This window comes from Nerophis ophidion, linkage group LG24, assembly GCF_033978795.1.
Source record: "Nerophis ophidion isolate RoL-2023_Sa linkage group LG24, RoL_Noph_v1.0, whole genome shotgun sequence".
NCBI lineage: Eukaryota > Metazoa > Chordata > Actinopteri > Syngnathiformes > Syngnathidae > Nerophis > Nerophis ophidion.
The window spans coordinates 27,868,237-27,882,512 of record NC_084634.1 but is presented as its reverse complement, the minus strand read 5'-3'; the positions used below and the strand labels follow the sequence as shown (position 1 = coordinate 27,882,512).

The 14,276-nt window shown below is 37.0% G+C and overlaps 1 protein-coding gene across 2 annotated transcripts in view; it reads right to left on the bottom strand.

Moving 5' to 3' along the window:
- Positions 1-14,276, bottom strand: part of ryr3 (ryanodine receptor 3) — a 380,753-nt gene that overhangs the window by 47,941 nt on the left and 318,536 nt on the right. Inside the window, exons 86-91 of one of the 2 annotated variants that reach the window (XM_061886489.1) lie at positions 11,465-11,479; positions 8,606-8,686; positions 8,424-8,512; positions 7,372-7,500; positions 7,171-7,275; positions 5,306-5,387 (exon numbers count right to left, since the gene is read on the bottom strand). In XM_061886489.1, the coding sequence (XP_061742473.1) occupies positions 5,306-5,387; positions 7,171-7,275; positions 7,372-7,500; positions 8,424-8,512; positions 8,606-8,686; positions 11,465-11,479 (501 nt within the window). The remainder of the gene's footprint in view (positions 1-5,305; positions 5,388-7,170; positions 7,276-7,371; positions 7,501-8,423; positions 8,513-8,605; positions 8,687-11,464; positions 11,480-14,276) is intronic. The other variant, XM_061886490.1, reaches the window with a different exon arrangement.

Genomic DNA, 14,276 nt, shown 5'->3' with positions numbered 1-14,276 from the left:
TCATACCTGAAAGTCAGAGGGCTGCGGTGAACGCCAGTGTCTCTCAGAGAAGCCAATGGAGGAGCAAAGATCACAGCTGCCTTTTTGACAGCTACAGGAGGTTGCATAATCCACTCAAGTCTCCGGTAAGAGCCGACTTAATATCACGATTTTCCCATCCAAAAACTTGCTGGTTGACGTAGAAAAACATGTTCACTTGACCGCTCTGTGTTAAAGCTTCACAACAAACAAAGAAACACAGGCTGTGTTTCGGTGGTAAAGGCAGCTGCAATCCACCGCTATCCACCAACAGCATTCTTCTTTATAGTCTCCATTATTAATTGAACAAATTGCAAAACATTCAGCAAAACTGTGTAATTATGCGATGAAAAGAGACGACTTTTAGCCGTAAGTGGTGCTGGGCTAGTATGTCCCTTCCAACCAATAACGTCACAAACACGCGTCATCCTACGCGTCATAACAGTTCGAGATGCCACCTCAGTAGAAGCATTTAAGTCTCACCTTAAAACTCGTTTGTATACTCTAGCCTTTAAATAGACTCCCTTTTTAGACCAGTTGATCTGCCGTTTCTTTTCTTTTTCTTCTATGTCCCACTCTCCCTTGTGGAGGGGGTCCGGTCCGATCCGGTGGCCATGTACTGCTTGCCTGTGTATCGGCTGGGGACATCTCTGCGCTGCTGATCCGCCTCCGCTTGGGACGGTTTCCTGCTGGCTCCGCTGTGAACGGGACTCTCGCTGCTGTGTTGGATCCGCTTTGGACTGGACTCTCGCGACTGTGTTGGATCCATTGTGGATTGAACTTTCACAGTATCATGTTAGACCCGCTCGACATCCATTGCTTTCCTCCTCTCCAAGGTTCTCATAGTCATCATTGTCACCGACGTCCCACTGGGTCATTATTGTCACCGACGTCCCACTGGGTGTGAGTTTTCCTTGCCCTTATGTGGGCCTACCGAGGATGTCGTAGTGGTTTGTGCAGCCCTTTGAGACACTAGTGATTTAGGGCTATATAAGTAAACATTGATTGATTGATTGATTGATCATTCGACAACGTTTTCAACAGGAAACTCTCATGGGAAATTTTAAATTGTAATTTAGTAAACCGAACCGGCCGTATTGGCATGTGTTGCAATGTTAATATTTCATCATTGATATATAAACTATCAGACTGTGTGGTCGGTAGTAGTGGGTTTCAGTAGGCCTTTAATACAAAAGTGCGGACAATATCTATGGATTTGTTTTGGCTAATGGCTAAATTAGGTAAAGGATTAAGCAAAGAAATCAGGCAATGTACAAAAAAAAACTGTTCAAACTTAGTGGTTACAAACTACAAGGAAAAATAATCCCAATAAACGTCTTGAACCTTATTAAAAAAGAAAACAATCTTACTCATCTCATAAATGATGAATAAAGACATCAATGACTTTTCTGTTTTGTTTGATCAGCAGTTTTTTCTGCCGTTCGGAGACAATTAAGGCATAAAATATTTCTACGTAAAATATCTCATTTTAAAAATGTACGGTACACGTTATATACGTATACACGGCAGTGGTTCTCAACCTTTTTTCAGTGATGTACCCCATGTGAACATTTTTTAATTCAAGTACCCCCTAATCAGAGCAAAGCATTTTTGGTTGAAAAACAGGGATAAAGAAGTAAAATACAGCACTATGTCGCCTGTTTCTGATTTATTAAATTGTATAACAGTGCAAAATATTTTTCATTTGTAGTGGTCTTTCTTGAACTATTTAGAAAAAAAAGATAAAAAAATAACAAAAAACTTGTTGAAAAATAAACAAGTGATTCAATTATAAATAAAGATTTCTACACATAGAAGTAATCATCAACTTAAAGTGCCCTCTTTGGGGATTGTAATAGAGATCCATCTGGATTCATCAACTTAATTCTAAACATTTCTTCACAAAAAAAGACATCTTTAACATCAATATTTATGGAACATGTCCACAAAAAATCTAGCTGTCAACACTGAATATTGCATTGTTGCATTTCTTTTCACAGTTTATGAAATTACATTCATATTTTGTTAAAGTATTATTCAATAAATATATTTATAAAGGATTTTTTAATTGTTGCTATCTTTAGAATATTTATGAAAAATCTCACGTACCCCTTGGCATACCTTCAAGTACCCCCAGGAGTACGCGTACCCCCTTTGAGAACCACTGATATACGGTATACTGTATGCGACTTATATTCCATTACAGAAATTACATGAACATTTGTTTTTTCTTCTAGAATGTAGTGGGTGCGACTTACAGTACTGAAAATACGGTAATGTGATGAAATTAAAAAACCCTTTATGTATTACATCAAAAACATTTAAATTCAATGATTTAGTGCAACTGCAAACAGCTAGAATTATGTATAAACTATAACCTGCAACCCAAAAATTTACAACAATTCTTCTCAACACAAAAAGAGAAATATAACCTTAGAGAAAAAGTTAATTTAGTTAGTGTGTCAATATGTGGAAATTAAATTATGGAATGGGTTAAGCAAGTAAATTAAAGAACGCACTAATAAAGGAGTGTCGAAAGTGCGTCCCACACCAAATTTTTTAATGGCCCAGGACATATTAAAAAAATAATATTACAAAAAAAACATTAAAAAGTGTGATAAAAAAAAACATGTGCAAAGTAACAAGAACATGCCACAATATTGACAGTAGTACCACAGTTTTTATTTTTTTTAACTTTGAAACAGTCTCAAAAAACCATAATAACGTTTAATCGACAATTAGAACTGAAGCTGACTTACAGATTTAGGTGTTTGAAGGAAGGGGAAGCAGTGCACTATCAACACCGTGTATGGTGCGGATGGTGTTCTGCTGACCTAAACTGCGGATGTTGTGGATAGGTGGAAGGAATACTTCGAAGACCTCCTCAATCCCGCCAACACGTCTTCCTATGAGGAAGCAGTGCCTGGGGAATCTGTGGTGGACTCTCCTATTTCTGGGGCTGAGGTTGCTGAGGTAGTTAAAAAGCTCCTCGGTGGCAGGGCCCCAGGGGTGGACGAGATCCGCCCGGAGTTCCTTAAGGCTCTGGATGCTGTGGGGCTGTCTTGGTTGACAAGACTTTGCAGCATCGCGTGGACATCGGGGGCGGTACCTCTGGATTGGCAGACCGGGGTGGTGGTTCCTCTCTTTAAGAAGGGGGACCGGAAGGTGTGTTCCAACTATCGTGGGATCACACTCCTCAGCCTTCCCGGTAAGGTTTATTCAGGTGTACTGGAGAGGAGGCTACGTCGGATAGTCGAACCTCGGATTCAGGAGGAACAGTGTGGTTTTCGTCCTGGTCGTGGAACTGTGGACCAGCTCTATACTCTCGGCAGGGTTCTTGAGGGTGCATGGCAGTTTGCCCAACCAGTCTACATGTGCTTTGTGGACTTGGAGAAGGCATTCGACCGTGTCCCTCGGGAAGTCCTGTGGGGAGTGCTCAGAGAGTATGGGGTATCGGACTGTCTTATTGTGGCGGTCCGCTCCCTGTACGATCAGTGCCAGAGCTTGGTCCGCATTGCCGGCAGTAAGTCGAACACATTTCCAGTGAGGGTTGGACTCCGCCAAGGCTGTCCTTTGTCACCGATTCTGTTCATAACTTTTCTGGACAGAATTTCTAGGCGCAGTCAAGGCGTTGAGGGGTTCCGGTTTGGTAACCGCAGGATTAGGTCTCTGCTTTTTGCAGATGATGTGGTCCTGATGGCTTCATCTGACCGGGATCTTCAGCTCTCGCTGGATCGGTTCGCAGCCGAGTGTGAAGCGACCGGAATGAGAATCAGCACCTCCAAGTCCGAGTCCATGGTTCTCGCCCGGAAAAGGGTGGAATGCCATCTCCGGGTTGGGGAGGAGACCCTGCCCCAAGTGGAGGAGTTCAAATACCTAGGAGTTTTGTTCACGAGTGAGGGAAGAGTGGATCGTGAGATCGACAGGCGGATCGGTGCGGCGTCTTCAGTAATGCGGACGTTGTACCGATCCGTTGTGGTGAAGAAGGAGCTGAGCCGGAAGGCAAAGCTCTCAATTTACCGGTCGATCTACGTTCCCATCCTCACCAATGGTCATGAGCTAAGGATAAGATCACGGGTACAAGCGGCCGAAATGAGTTTCCTCCGCCGGGTGGCGGGGCTCTCCCTTAGAGATAGGGTGAGAAGCTCTGCCATCCGGGAGGAACTCAAAGTAAAGCCGCTGCTGCTCCACATCGAGAGGAGCCAGATGAGGTGGTTCGGGCATCTGGTCAGGATGCCACCCGAACGCCTCCCTAGGGAGGTGTTTAGGGCACGTCCAACCGGTAGGAGGCCACGGGGAAGACCCAGGACACGTTGGGAAGACTATGTCTCCCGGCTGGCCTGGGAACACCTCGGGATCCCCCGGGAAGAGCTAGACAAAGTGGCTGGGGAGAGGGAAGTCTGGGTTTCCCTGCTTAGGCTGTTGCCCCCGCGACCCGACCTCGGATAAGCGGAAGATGATGGATGGATGGAAGTTAAAAAAATACATATAGATAAGTATTAAGAACTAAATAATACATATTGTTATATGTCTTATGAACCAAATAATACTTATTGATATATGTCCTATGAACCAAATTATACATATTGATACAAATGTCTTATTTTTAAAACTTATGAGTGATCTCTTTGTTTCCCTGAGACATTTAGTTGTTTTTTTTTTATACTGTCATTGCTCCGAAAATAGTAGTGAATCAAAAACAATGTCATGAATTATTTACATATTTAACAGTAATTAATTCACATCGAATATTTACCTTAGAACATTTTTTTAGGGAAATATTGCATATTTTGGGTTTTTCATATTAAAAAAAGAGGGCTTTGACAAAAACGGCATAAAACATTTTAAACAATTTTAAATGTATGTGTTGAAGGTAAAAAAAAATAAATATATTTCTTTTTTTTAACACTTAAAGACTGAGACCCTTTGGGTCCCTGAGACCTTTACCGTTCACCAAAATTGAGAGGAGCGCTAAGAGGGTTACAATATATTTTATATTGGCTTTGAAAAGGAAAATGACCAAAATGTCCCCCGCGGGTTTTGATTTTTTAGTTTGTGGCCCTCAGTGAAAAATGTTATAATCTTATTCATCTCATCATGTGATTTTCAACTTATTTAAGTATTTATTGATAACTGCATTATTTGTGAAGTAAATGTAGACTAAGAAGGGAATAAATGTGTTCGTAATGGCTATAAAATGGAAAAAAATATATCACATTTTAATTGTATGCATGTTAGGAATAAACGTAAACCACAAACCATAATCACATCAAAGAAATTGGGTTACCTTCGAGCAGGGACAGCAGCATGACCACCATGTCCTTCTGCAAGTCCATCAGCTCCTTCAGCAGTTCAATCTGACTGGCATCCTGCAGGAATGTACAACACTTCTTAAAGGTCCTCCATTATGCAAAATTAATAAATCAAAACTTTGTCGTGGAGATAATATGCTGCTTGTGACCCGCCCCCAGCTGGATGAGCCCGCCCTTTGTACAAAAAGCAGGCTTCACCACACATCTTGAGATACACCATGGAGCTCTAAAATATTTGTCCGTCAGCTACAGTTTCGGGAGCTGTAAATTTATCAAAAAACGGAACTCTGTTTAATGTCAGAAAAAATAAGGATCAGATTATACCGACTTTCTTCTAAAATCTCCAATAAACACACATGCTTGGTCTTTTTTGGTATTTTAGTGAAGTCATTTACCAAAGGTAAACATTGTAGGCTATAGGGTACCAGGAACGCGCAGCTACACAACAGCTAAGCACAAAAGCTAGACATACAAAAACAAGTGTCCTTTATTGAGTGCTTCCCCCCACTCTCCACCAGGATTATAAATGTATAATTTGTCTCTAAAATGTATATAAGTACAACCCCGCATAACATTGTCTCCTTAACATTAATGAAAAAAAATACAAAATAAACTATAAACTACTATAATAATAATAGTAATACTGAAAAATAAAATGAAATAAAGTCAATAAACAAATATAAATTCTAATTGATCAGCAACATTAACTCGGGAGCACAATATATAAAACATTTCAACCAACAAAACCAAAATTAAGAAAACAAATTTGTGCTTATTTTTTTCTATAATAAATAAAAATGAGGAAGTCAAGATTAATGGCTACAAATTGTGCAGTGGATTGAGAATAAATGCCTTAATTAAACAATATTGCAGACTAAATCAGCATGTGTCAATACAAACCAGTATCAAATTTTTCTAGTTACACATTACTTACACATACAAAGTTTCCAATGCAGAAGTGTATTAGAAATTATCCAGTAACAAATGTGTCCGCATCATTCAAATTACGGCATAGCTCAGTTGGTAGAGCGGCCGTGCCAGCAACTTGAGGGTTGCAGGTTCGATTCCCGCTTCCGCCATCCTAGTCACTGCCGTTGTGTCCTTGGGCAAGACACTTTACCCACCTGCTCCCAGTGCCACCCACACTGGTTTAAAATGTAATTTAGATATTGGGTTTCACTATGTAAAGCGCTTTGAGTCACTCGAGAAAAGCGCTATATAAATATAATTCACTCACTCACTCACATAATGAACTTAATTATTGTAGCCACTAGATGCCGCCAAAATAACAATGTTGTGTTTTTTCTACCTACCATTGTTTTCTGAGGAATTTTACTTGATTGAGCCTTTTCTAATATTTCACAATACAAAGTAATAAAAGTATGTATGATTATGATATCCCATCAGATCATCATTTGTATCAGCCTGAACACACAAGGCTCCAATATCGTACCTAAAAAGTTGTATCGGGACACCCTTAAGTTTGATCATTGTTTTTTTTCTGCAGCAATGAGGCTTCGCCTGGCCACAAGCTTTACCCTAGAACAGATTATTTCAGTTTTTCTTTTTTTTCTATGGTTTATTTTTTACCAATTTTTCTGCCCAAAATTTGACCGTAGAGGTCCTACTTTGTGTCTGAGGATGTTGTGAAATTATTGCGTCACCCTGCATTGTTAGATAGCGGCAAACAATACGGTTTGAATGATTAATCTTAAATATAATTAAAAAGTTAAAAACCAAAAGATCTAAACGAATGGAACTAACCAACGGTGTAATAAACTTTTTATCTCAAGTAAGTATTTTGAACGAAAGTGCCTTTTTCTGTTACAATGTAAAATACCTGAGAAAGTTTCATCTGCATGTTGGCAAAAACATGCAAAAAGCCTACAACTGCGTCCCACAATCTGCTGTGTGCAAGACTCTGCTGGTTCCCAATACAAGGGCCCTGGGGAAAATAAAAAAAAACAGAAAAATGGGATGAATATATAAAACGTCAAATGAAATGTATCGACATAATACAAAAAATGCTTTGATTATTTACCTGAATATATTCAGTCAGTGAGTTGAATATCTGTTTGGCCACAGATAATGCTTTGGAGAAGTTCACTTTGCCAGTCTCATCAATAATGTCCTTGCCAGAGTAATACCAGTAGAAGTCGCTGATAGATTCCTAAAAATGTAATATCAATATTAATGCGGGGCAATATGTCGATATACTCGATATATTGCGGGTTTGTCTCTGTGTGATATAGAAAATGACTATATCGTGATATTCGAGTACATGTTCGCCAACAGTTGCTTTTAGCTGCGGGCATTACACTGCATGCATTTCCCACTCTTTCTTGTCTCTCCTTCTCACAGAGACTTAAACAAGCGTACCTTCTTACACACGTCACTCGTGCAACGTCACACGCCCTCCCCGAGCAGTGGGTTAGCTACATGGGTAACATTAGCTGTGTATGCTAACGGTGCGTTGCGATTGGTAATACGAGAGAGAGAAGGTGCCAATCTGGGAACAAATGAAGGAAGAATCAATTCGCAATAAAAACAGCACATGGTGCATGGTCTGGCGGTGGTTTGGCTTGAACAATTATGCGGCAAAAGCGTTGCTACGAAAAGTAGCAGCACTGCCATTTCATTTCCTATTATACTGATAATTTTTATTGGACACTTATTGAAATATATTGTGTGACATCATGCACAAAAGTGCAATTTATTAATTTTTAACTATTGTAGTGGCGTTCTGTACAAAAAGTGCACTTTAATTTAGTGTTGTTTTGATATGTCATCTTAGTGACATGCACAAAAGTGCACTCATAGCTTGTTTTGTGAACAAGCTATGAGTGCATGAAAGTTTAAAATAAGCATATATTAATGCAGAATGAACAAGAATGTTTTAATGTAGACACATAGAATCATCATTCTGCTGTGATTATATGCATCAAGTGTTCATTCAATGCTATAGCAAAATATCGCGATATATATATCGTGTATCGTGACATGGCCCAAAAACATTGAGATATTAATAAAAGGCCATATCGCCCAGCCCCTGGTGCATCTCTTTACTTTTACATTTGTGCTACACAATCACACCTGAAGGCGGAGTAAATAGTCAACAGTGCTGATGATAATGTTGACTGTGGTTGTGTTTCCAGTTTGGGTTCTCAGGAAGTTCTGGAACTCTGAAAAATGAGAAAAATATTGCTCACCATCAATGTTCTAACAAAAAAAAAAATGCAAATGCTGTATGGAATTCATTTGTTTTTTTAGCTTACCGCCATTGTGCCCCTCGCACAGAAGTTGCAAAAATCGGAACAGATCTTTGGTAAATTCATCATTCTGTAGCACTTTGGAGCCTTTTGTGAGAATAGACAGTGGTTAGGGACACAAATTACTGAAGACAAAACTGTCAGGTTTAATCTTAAAAGAGGTACTGCACTTTTTTGGAATTCTGCCTATCATTCACAATCTTTTTGTTAAAAAAAACACACTTTTTAAATCTTTTTTTTATGCATTCTAATTTGTTAAATACAGCAAATACGAGGTGGTTAACACTATTCCGCCAATAAAGCCCTTTAAAAGAACATCCAAAAACGGCAACAATACATCTCGTTACTTGAATATTAAACAAGTATTCGCAATATTTTTATTATAAGCACTATTTTTATTATAAGTACTAACGCAGAAAAAAAATGTTTTTGCGGCGCATTTATCAAAGAGCGCAAACTAGCTTTTGCTGCTATATTGACATAGTGAGCTGGTGAGAAGCCGCATCGCCTCTGAGTTGGTTAAAGTTATTTGTAGATTATAAATCATGCCTCTCACCTGGATAGTAGAAGGTTATGAACATAAACCGAGAAGTTGGTCACTTTGACATTCCACTTAGTCTGTTTGAGTGTTTTTATGCATATTTGTACGTGCTATCGTAATGTAATGAAGCCAGTGTTGTTAGCATTAGCCAAAATGCTAACACATTTACCAGTGTCTGTGTTAGTACTATTAATTTACAATAGTAGTGTTTTTGTAATATCTTCAGTTTTAAAAATTCCTTAGTAAATTCACTAAAATGTCACCGTGGAGTTATTGAGTCTGTTTAGCTGATTGGAGAGCTAGCTTCCGCAGCTAGTGGGTCCCTGACAACGACATATTTTGTTTTACTGCTGTGTTTCAGACACCATTTGGAAACAATCAAGGTATGTAAATTAACACTTAAAACATATTTCTGGTGCAAATCACTCATTTCACAAATCCACGGCTTAGGATCAAGTGCGGCTAATATATGGAAAAATATTTATTTCTTCAAAAGTTTAGTGGGTGCAGCTTATGTACCGGTGCGATGTATAGTCTGGAAAATACGGTACTTACACAATGTATATAAAACGATGATGGAGGTGTTTAAGTTTTTTTAGAGTTATTTTTAGGCGTAATAAAGCCAGTCCCATTGCCTCCCTTGTTAGCTGACTTTTGTTAGTGTTAATTACGACTTAGAATGCATAGAGAAAAAAAAAAACATGGGCAAAATTCCCCCAAAAAGTTTAGTTCCAAATATCAAATATCTCCAAAGAAGCAATACATACACAGCAAGCAGCACGAGGGAAATGTTGAAAACATATTTAAAGCCTACAATTGTAGCCTTTAGATTGCAAAACCAAATCCAAAGTGATAACATGTGGATAAAAATGAACCCCTAGCTAAGAGCCAAAGACACACAATGATACAATAATTTGCCTAATTCAATCATCAAGCCAACAAAGCTGTGTGTGCGTGCTTTAATACAAAATAAACACGCCCACACACACACACCCATATATATATATATATATATATATATATATATATATATATATATATATATATATATATATATATATATACACATAAACATACATAAACACAAACATACATACCACATTTTTACATATATACATACATACGGTACATTTATATATACACAATTGTGTGCATATATGTATGTACATTGTATCTATACACACACTGTGTATATATACATATTCACATATATGTATACACACATTCACATATGTATACACACAAATGCATATATATATTCATATTTGTATGTACATAAATATATACATTTACATATATGTATGCATGTATATAAATGTCTGTAAATACACACAAACACACACCCAATCGTATACATATATATATATATATATATATATATACACACACACACACACATATATACATACACACACATAAATACACTTATATACATATACACATAATACACATATACATATTCTGTATATACATTATACACATACATATATACAGTATACACATATATATAGACATGCATATATATATGAATATAATACAAGCATACATATATGTATATATACATACATATATATGTATATACAAGCATATATATACACTCACATATGTATATACACATATATACATGTGTATATATATGTTAATATATACACATACATACTGTATATACATATTTACACATACATACATATATACTGTAAATACATATATACACATACATATTTTATATACATATATGTATATATACATATATATGTATATACAAATGTGTGTGTATATATACAGACACATATATATATGTTTGTGTATATATACATATATGTATATATACATATGTATATACATATATATACGTATATATGTATATATACACATATATGTATCATACATATATATATAATATATGTATAGTATTTATATATATATGTGTATATATATGTGTATATATATGTGTGTATGTATGTGTGTATATATATATATATATATATATATATATATATGTGTATATATATTATATCATATGAAAGTTAGACACCGAGAAGGAAGCCAGTTTTCTGTAAAAAGTCTGAAATACTGTAAATCTTTGTGTAAGCAGAAGAAGAGTGCACAACCCTTAGAACAAAAGTAAGCAGTTTGCATTAGTAAATGTGAAAAATGAAAGGAATGAGTACAAAAAAAACACAAAGGTCAAGCGATGGCTTATGAGCATCAGTCAGCAGCATGCACAGTGACATTAAGGAGTGAAGGAAGGGGACATGAATTATAGGAGGACATGTTCATTTTGCAGCATAACCATATGAAGATGCTCTTAATTTGCTATTTACCCCGCTCAGTGTGGACTGCCGTCGATGGGTTTTAATGAGAGGAAACAAGACAAATAATACGTGAAGACATATGCAAAAAGAGAAGACAGTGAGTTACAGTACAAAGAGTATGAATACATAAGTCATGCGGTTACAAATCCTGTCAGGTAACCTGTCTGTGAAACGAGCAGACATGAAGTCCTGGTCATAACAGACACAACAAGGTAGTAACAGTGACTTGTTAATGATGAGGACCCAATAAAAAAATTACTTAGTAGTGATTAGGAAAACATCAGGTGAACAGTGTTGTAAATTGCAGTGACAAAGTATTTCATCTATAATTAAGACCTATTTACAGTACATCCACTTTACCACACTTACAGTGTCTTATACTGCATCACAGTGGCTGCAAACTCATGCAGAGGCCACCTGTATCCACAAATATCGCTTTTTAAACATTCAAATGTGGCTGATGATTACATCAGAAACTGGGTTCCTCGTCCGAGACCATGGTTTCTTAAGCCATAGAGCAGTGGTTCTCAACCTTTTTTCAGTGATGTACCCCCTGTGAACATTTTTTTAATTCAAGTACCCCCTAATCAGAGCAAAGCATTTTTGGTTGAAAAAAGGAGATAAAGAAGTAAAATACAGCACTATGTCATCAGTTTCTGATTTATCAAATTGTATAACATTGCAAAATATTGCTCATTTGTAGTGGTCTTTCTTGAACCATTTGGAAAAAAAGATTAAAAAAAATAACTAAAAACTTGTTGAAAAATAAACAAGTGATTCAATTATAAATAAAGATTTCTACACATAGAAGTAATCATCAACTTAAAGTGCCCTCTTTGGGGATTGTAATAGAGATCCATCTGGATTCATGAACTTAATTCTAAACATTTCTTCACAAAAATAAAAAATCTGAATATTGCATTGTTGCATTTCTTTTCACAGTTTATGAACTTACATTCATATTTCGTTGAAGTATTATTCAATATATATATTTATAAAGGATTTTTGAATTGTTGCTATTTTTAGAATATATCTTAAAAATCTCAAGTACCCCTTGGCATACCTTTCAAGTACCCCCAGGGGTACGCGTACCCCCATTTGAGAACCACTGCCTTAGAGGGCCGCTAAAAAATATCAGTTTTACAGCTGTGGTCCATATGGGTCGCACCGGCTACTCAGTCGTCATACACTTTTCCACCACTAGCCAAGATTTTAAATTATATTTCTACACTGCAAAAAGTCAGTGTTCAAAAACGAGGAAAAAAAAATACTAAAATGAGGGGTATTTTATTTAAACTAAGCAAAATTATCTGCCAATAGAACAAGAAAATTTGGCTTGTCAAGACTTTCCAAAACAAGTAAAATTAGCTAACCTCAATGAACCTAAAAATACCTTAAAATAAGTATATTCTCACTAATAACAAGTGCACTTTCCTTGATGGAAAAAAAACCCAGACACCTTTTTGCTCAATATGTTGAAAAATATTCTTAAATTAAGTAAATTCTCTTGCCATTATCTTGACATAATGATATGCGCTCGGCATCATGATTTTTTTTTCACGCTTGAAGTAAGAAACTATTTCTTTAAAAAAGTAGTTTTATACTTGTGAGTGTTGATGACAAAGTTTTGCATCAGTTTATATTCTAGTTTCAAGCATGTTTTACTTAATACAGGTCATAACATCTCAGCAACAAGCTGTAATATCTTACTGAGATCATTTAGGACCAAAAACCTGTAAAACAAGTAAAAACCCCGTTTCCATATGAGTTGGGAAGTTGTGTTAGATGTAAATATAAACGGAATACAAAGATTTGCAAATCATTTTCAACCCATATTCAGTTACAAAGACAACATATTTGATGTTCAAACTGATAAATATATATTTTTTTTTTGCAAATAATCATAACTTTAAAATTTGATGCCAGCAACACGTGACAAAGAAGTTAAGAAAGGTGGCAATAAATACTGATAAAGTTGAGAAATTCTTATCAAACACTTATTTGGAACATCCCACAGGTGTGCAGGCTAATCGGGAACAGGTGGGTGCCATGATTGGGTATAAAAGCAGCTTCCATGAAATGCTAAGTAATTCACAAACAAGAATGGGGTAAGGGTCACCAAATTGGAAGCAAATTGTCGAACAGTTTTAGAACAACATTTCTCAACGAGCTATTGCAAAGAATTTAGGGATTTTACCATCTACGGTCCGTAAAATCATCAAAAGGTTCAGAGAATCTGGAGAAATCACTGCACGTAAGCGAAGATATTACGGACTGTTGATACCTCAGGCGGTACTGCATCAAAAACAGGCAGCAGTGTGTAAAGGATATCACCACATGGGCTCAGGAACACTTTAATAAAACCACTGTCAGTAACTACAGTTGGTTGCTACATCTGTTGGTGAAAGTTAAAACTCTGCTGTGCAAAGCAAAACCCATTTATCAACAACACCAAGGAACGCCGCTGTCTTCGCTGGGCCCGAGCTCATCTAAGATGGACTGATGCAAAGTGGAAAAGTGTTCTGTGGTCTGACGAGTCCACATTTCAAAATATATTTGGAAACTGTGGACGTGGTGTCCTCCGGTACAAAGAGGAAAATAACCATCCGGATTGTTATAAACGCAAAGTTCAAAAGCCAGCATCTGTGATGGTATGGGGGTGTATTAGTGCCCAAGGCATGGGTAATTTACACATCTGTGAAGGCACCATTAATGCTGAATGGTCCATACAGGTTTTGGAACAACATATGCTGTCATCCAAGCAACGTTATCATGGACGCCCCTGCTTATTTCCGCAAGACAATGCCAAGCCACGTGTTAC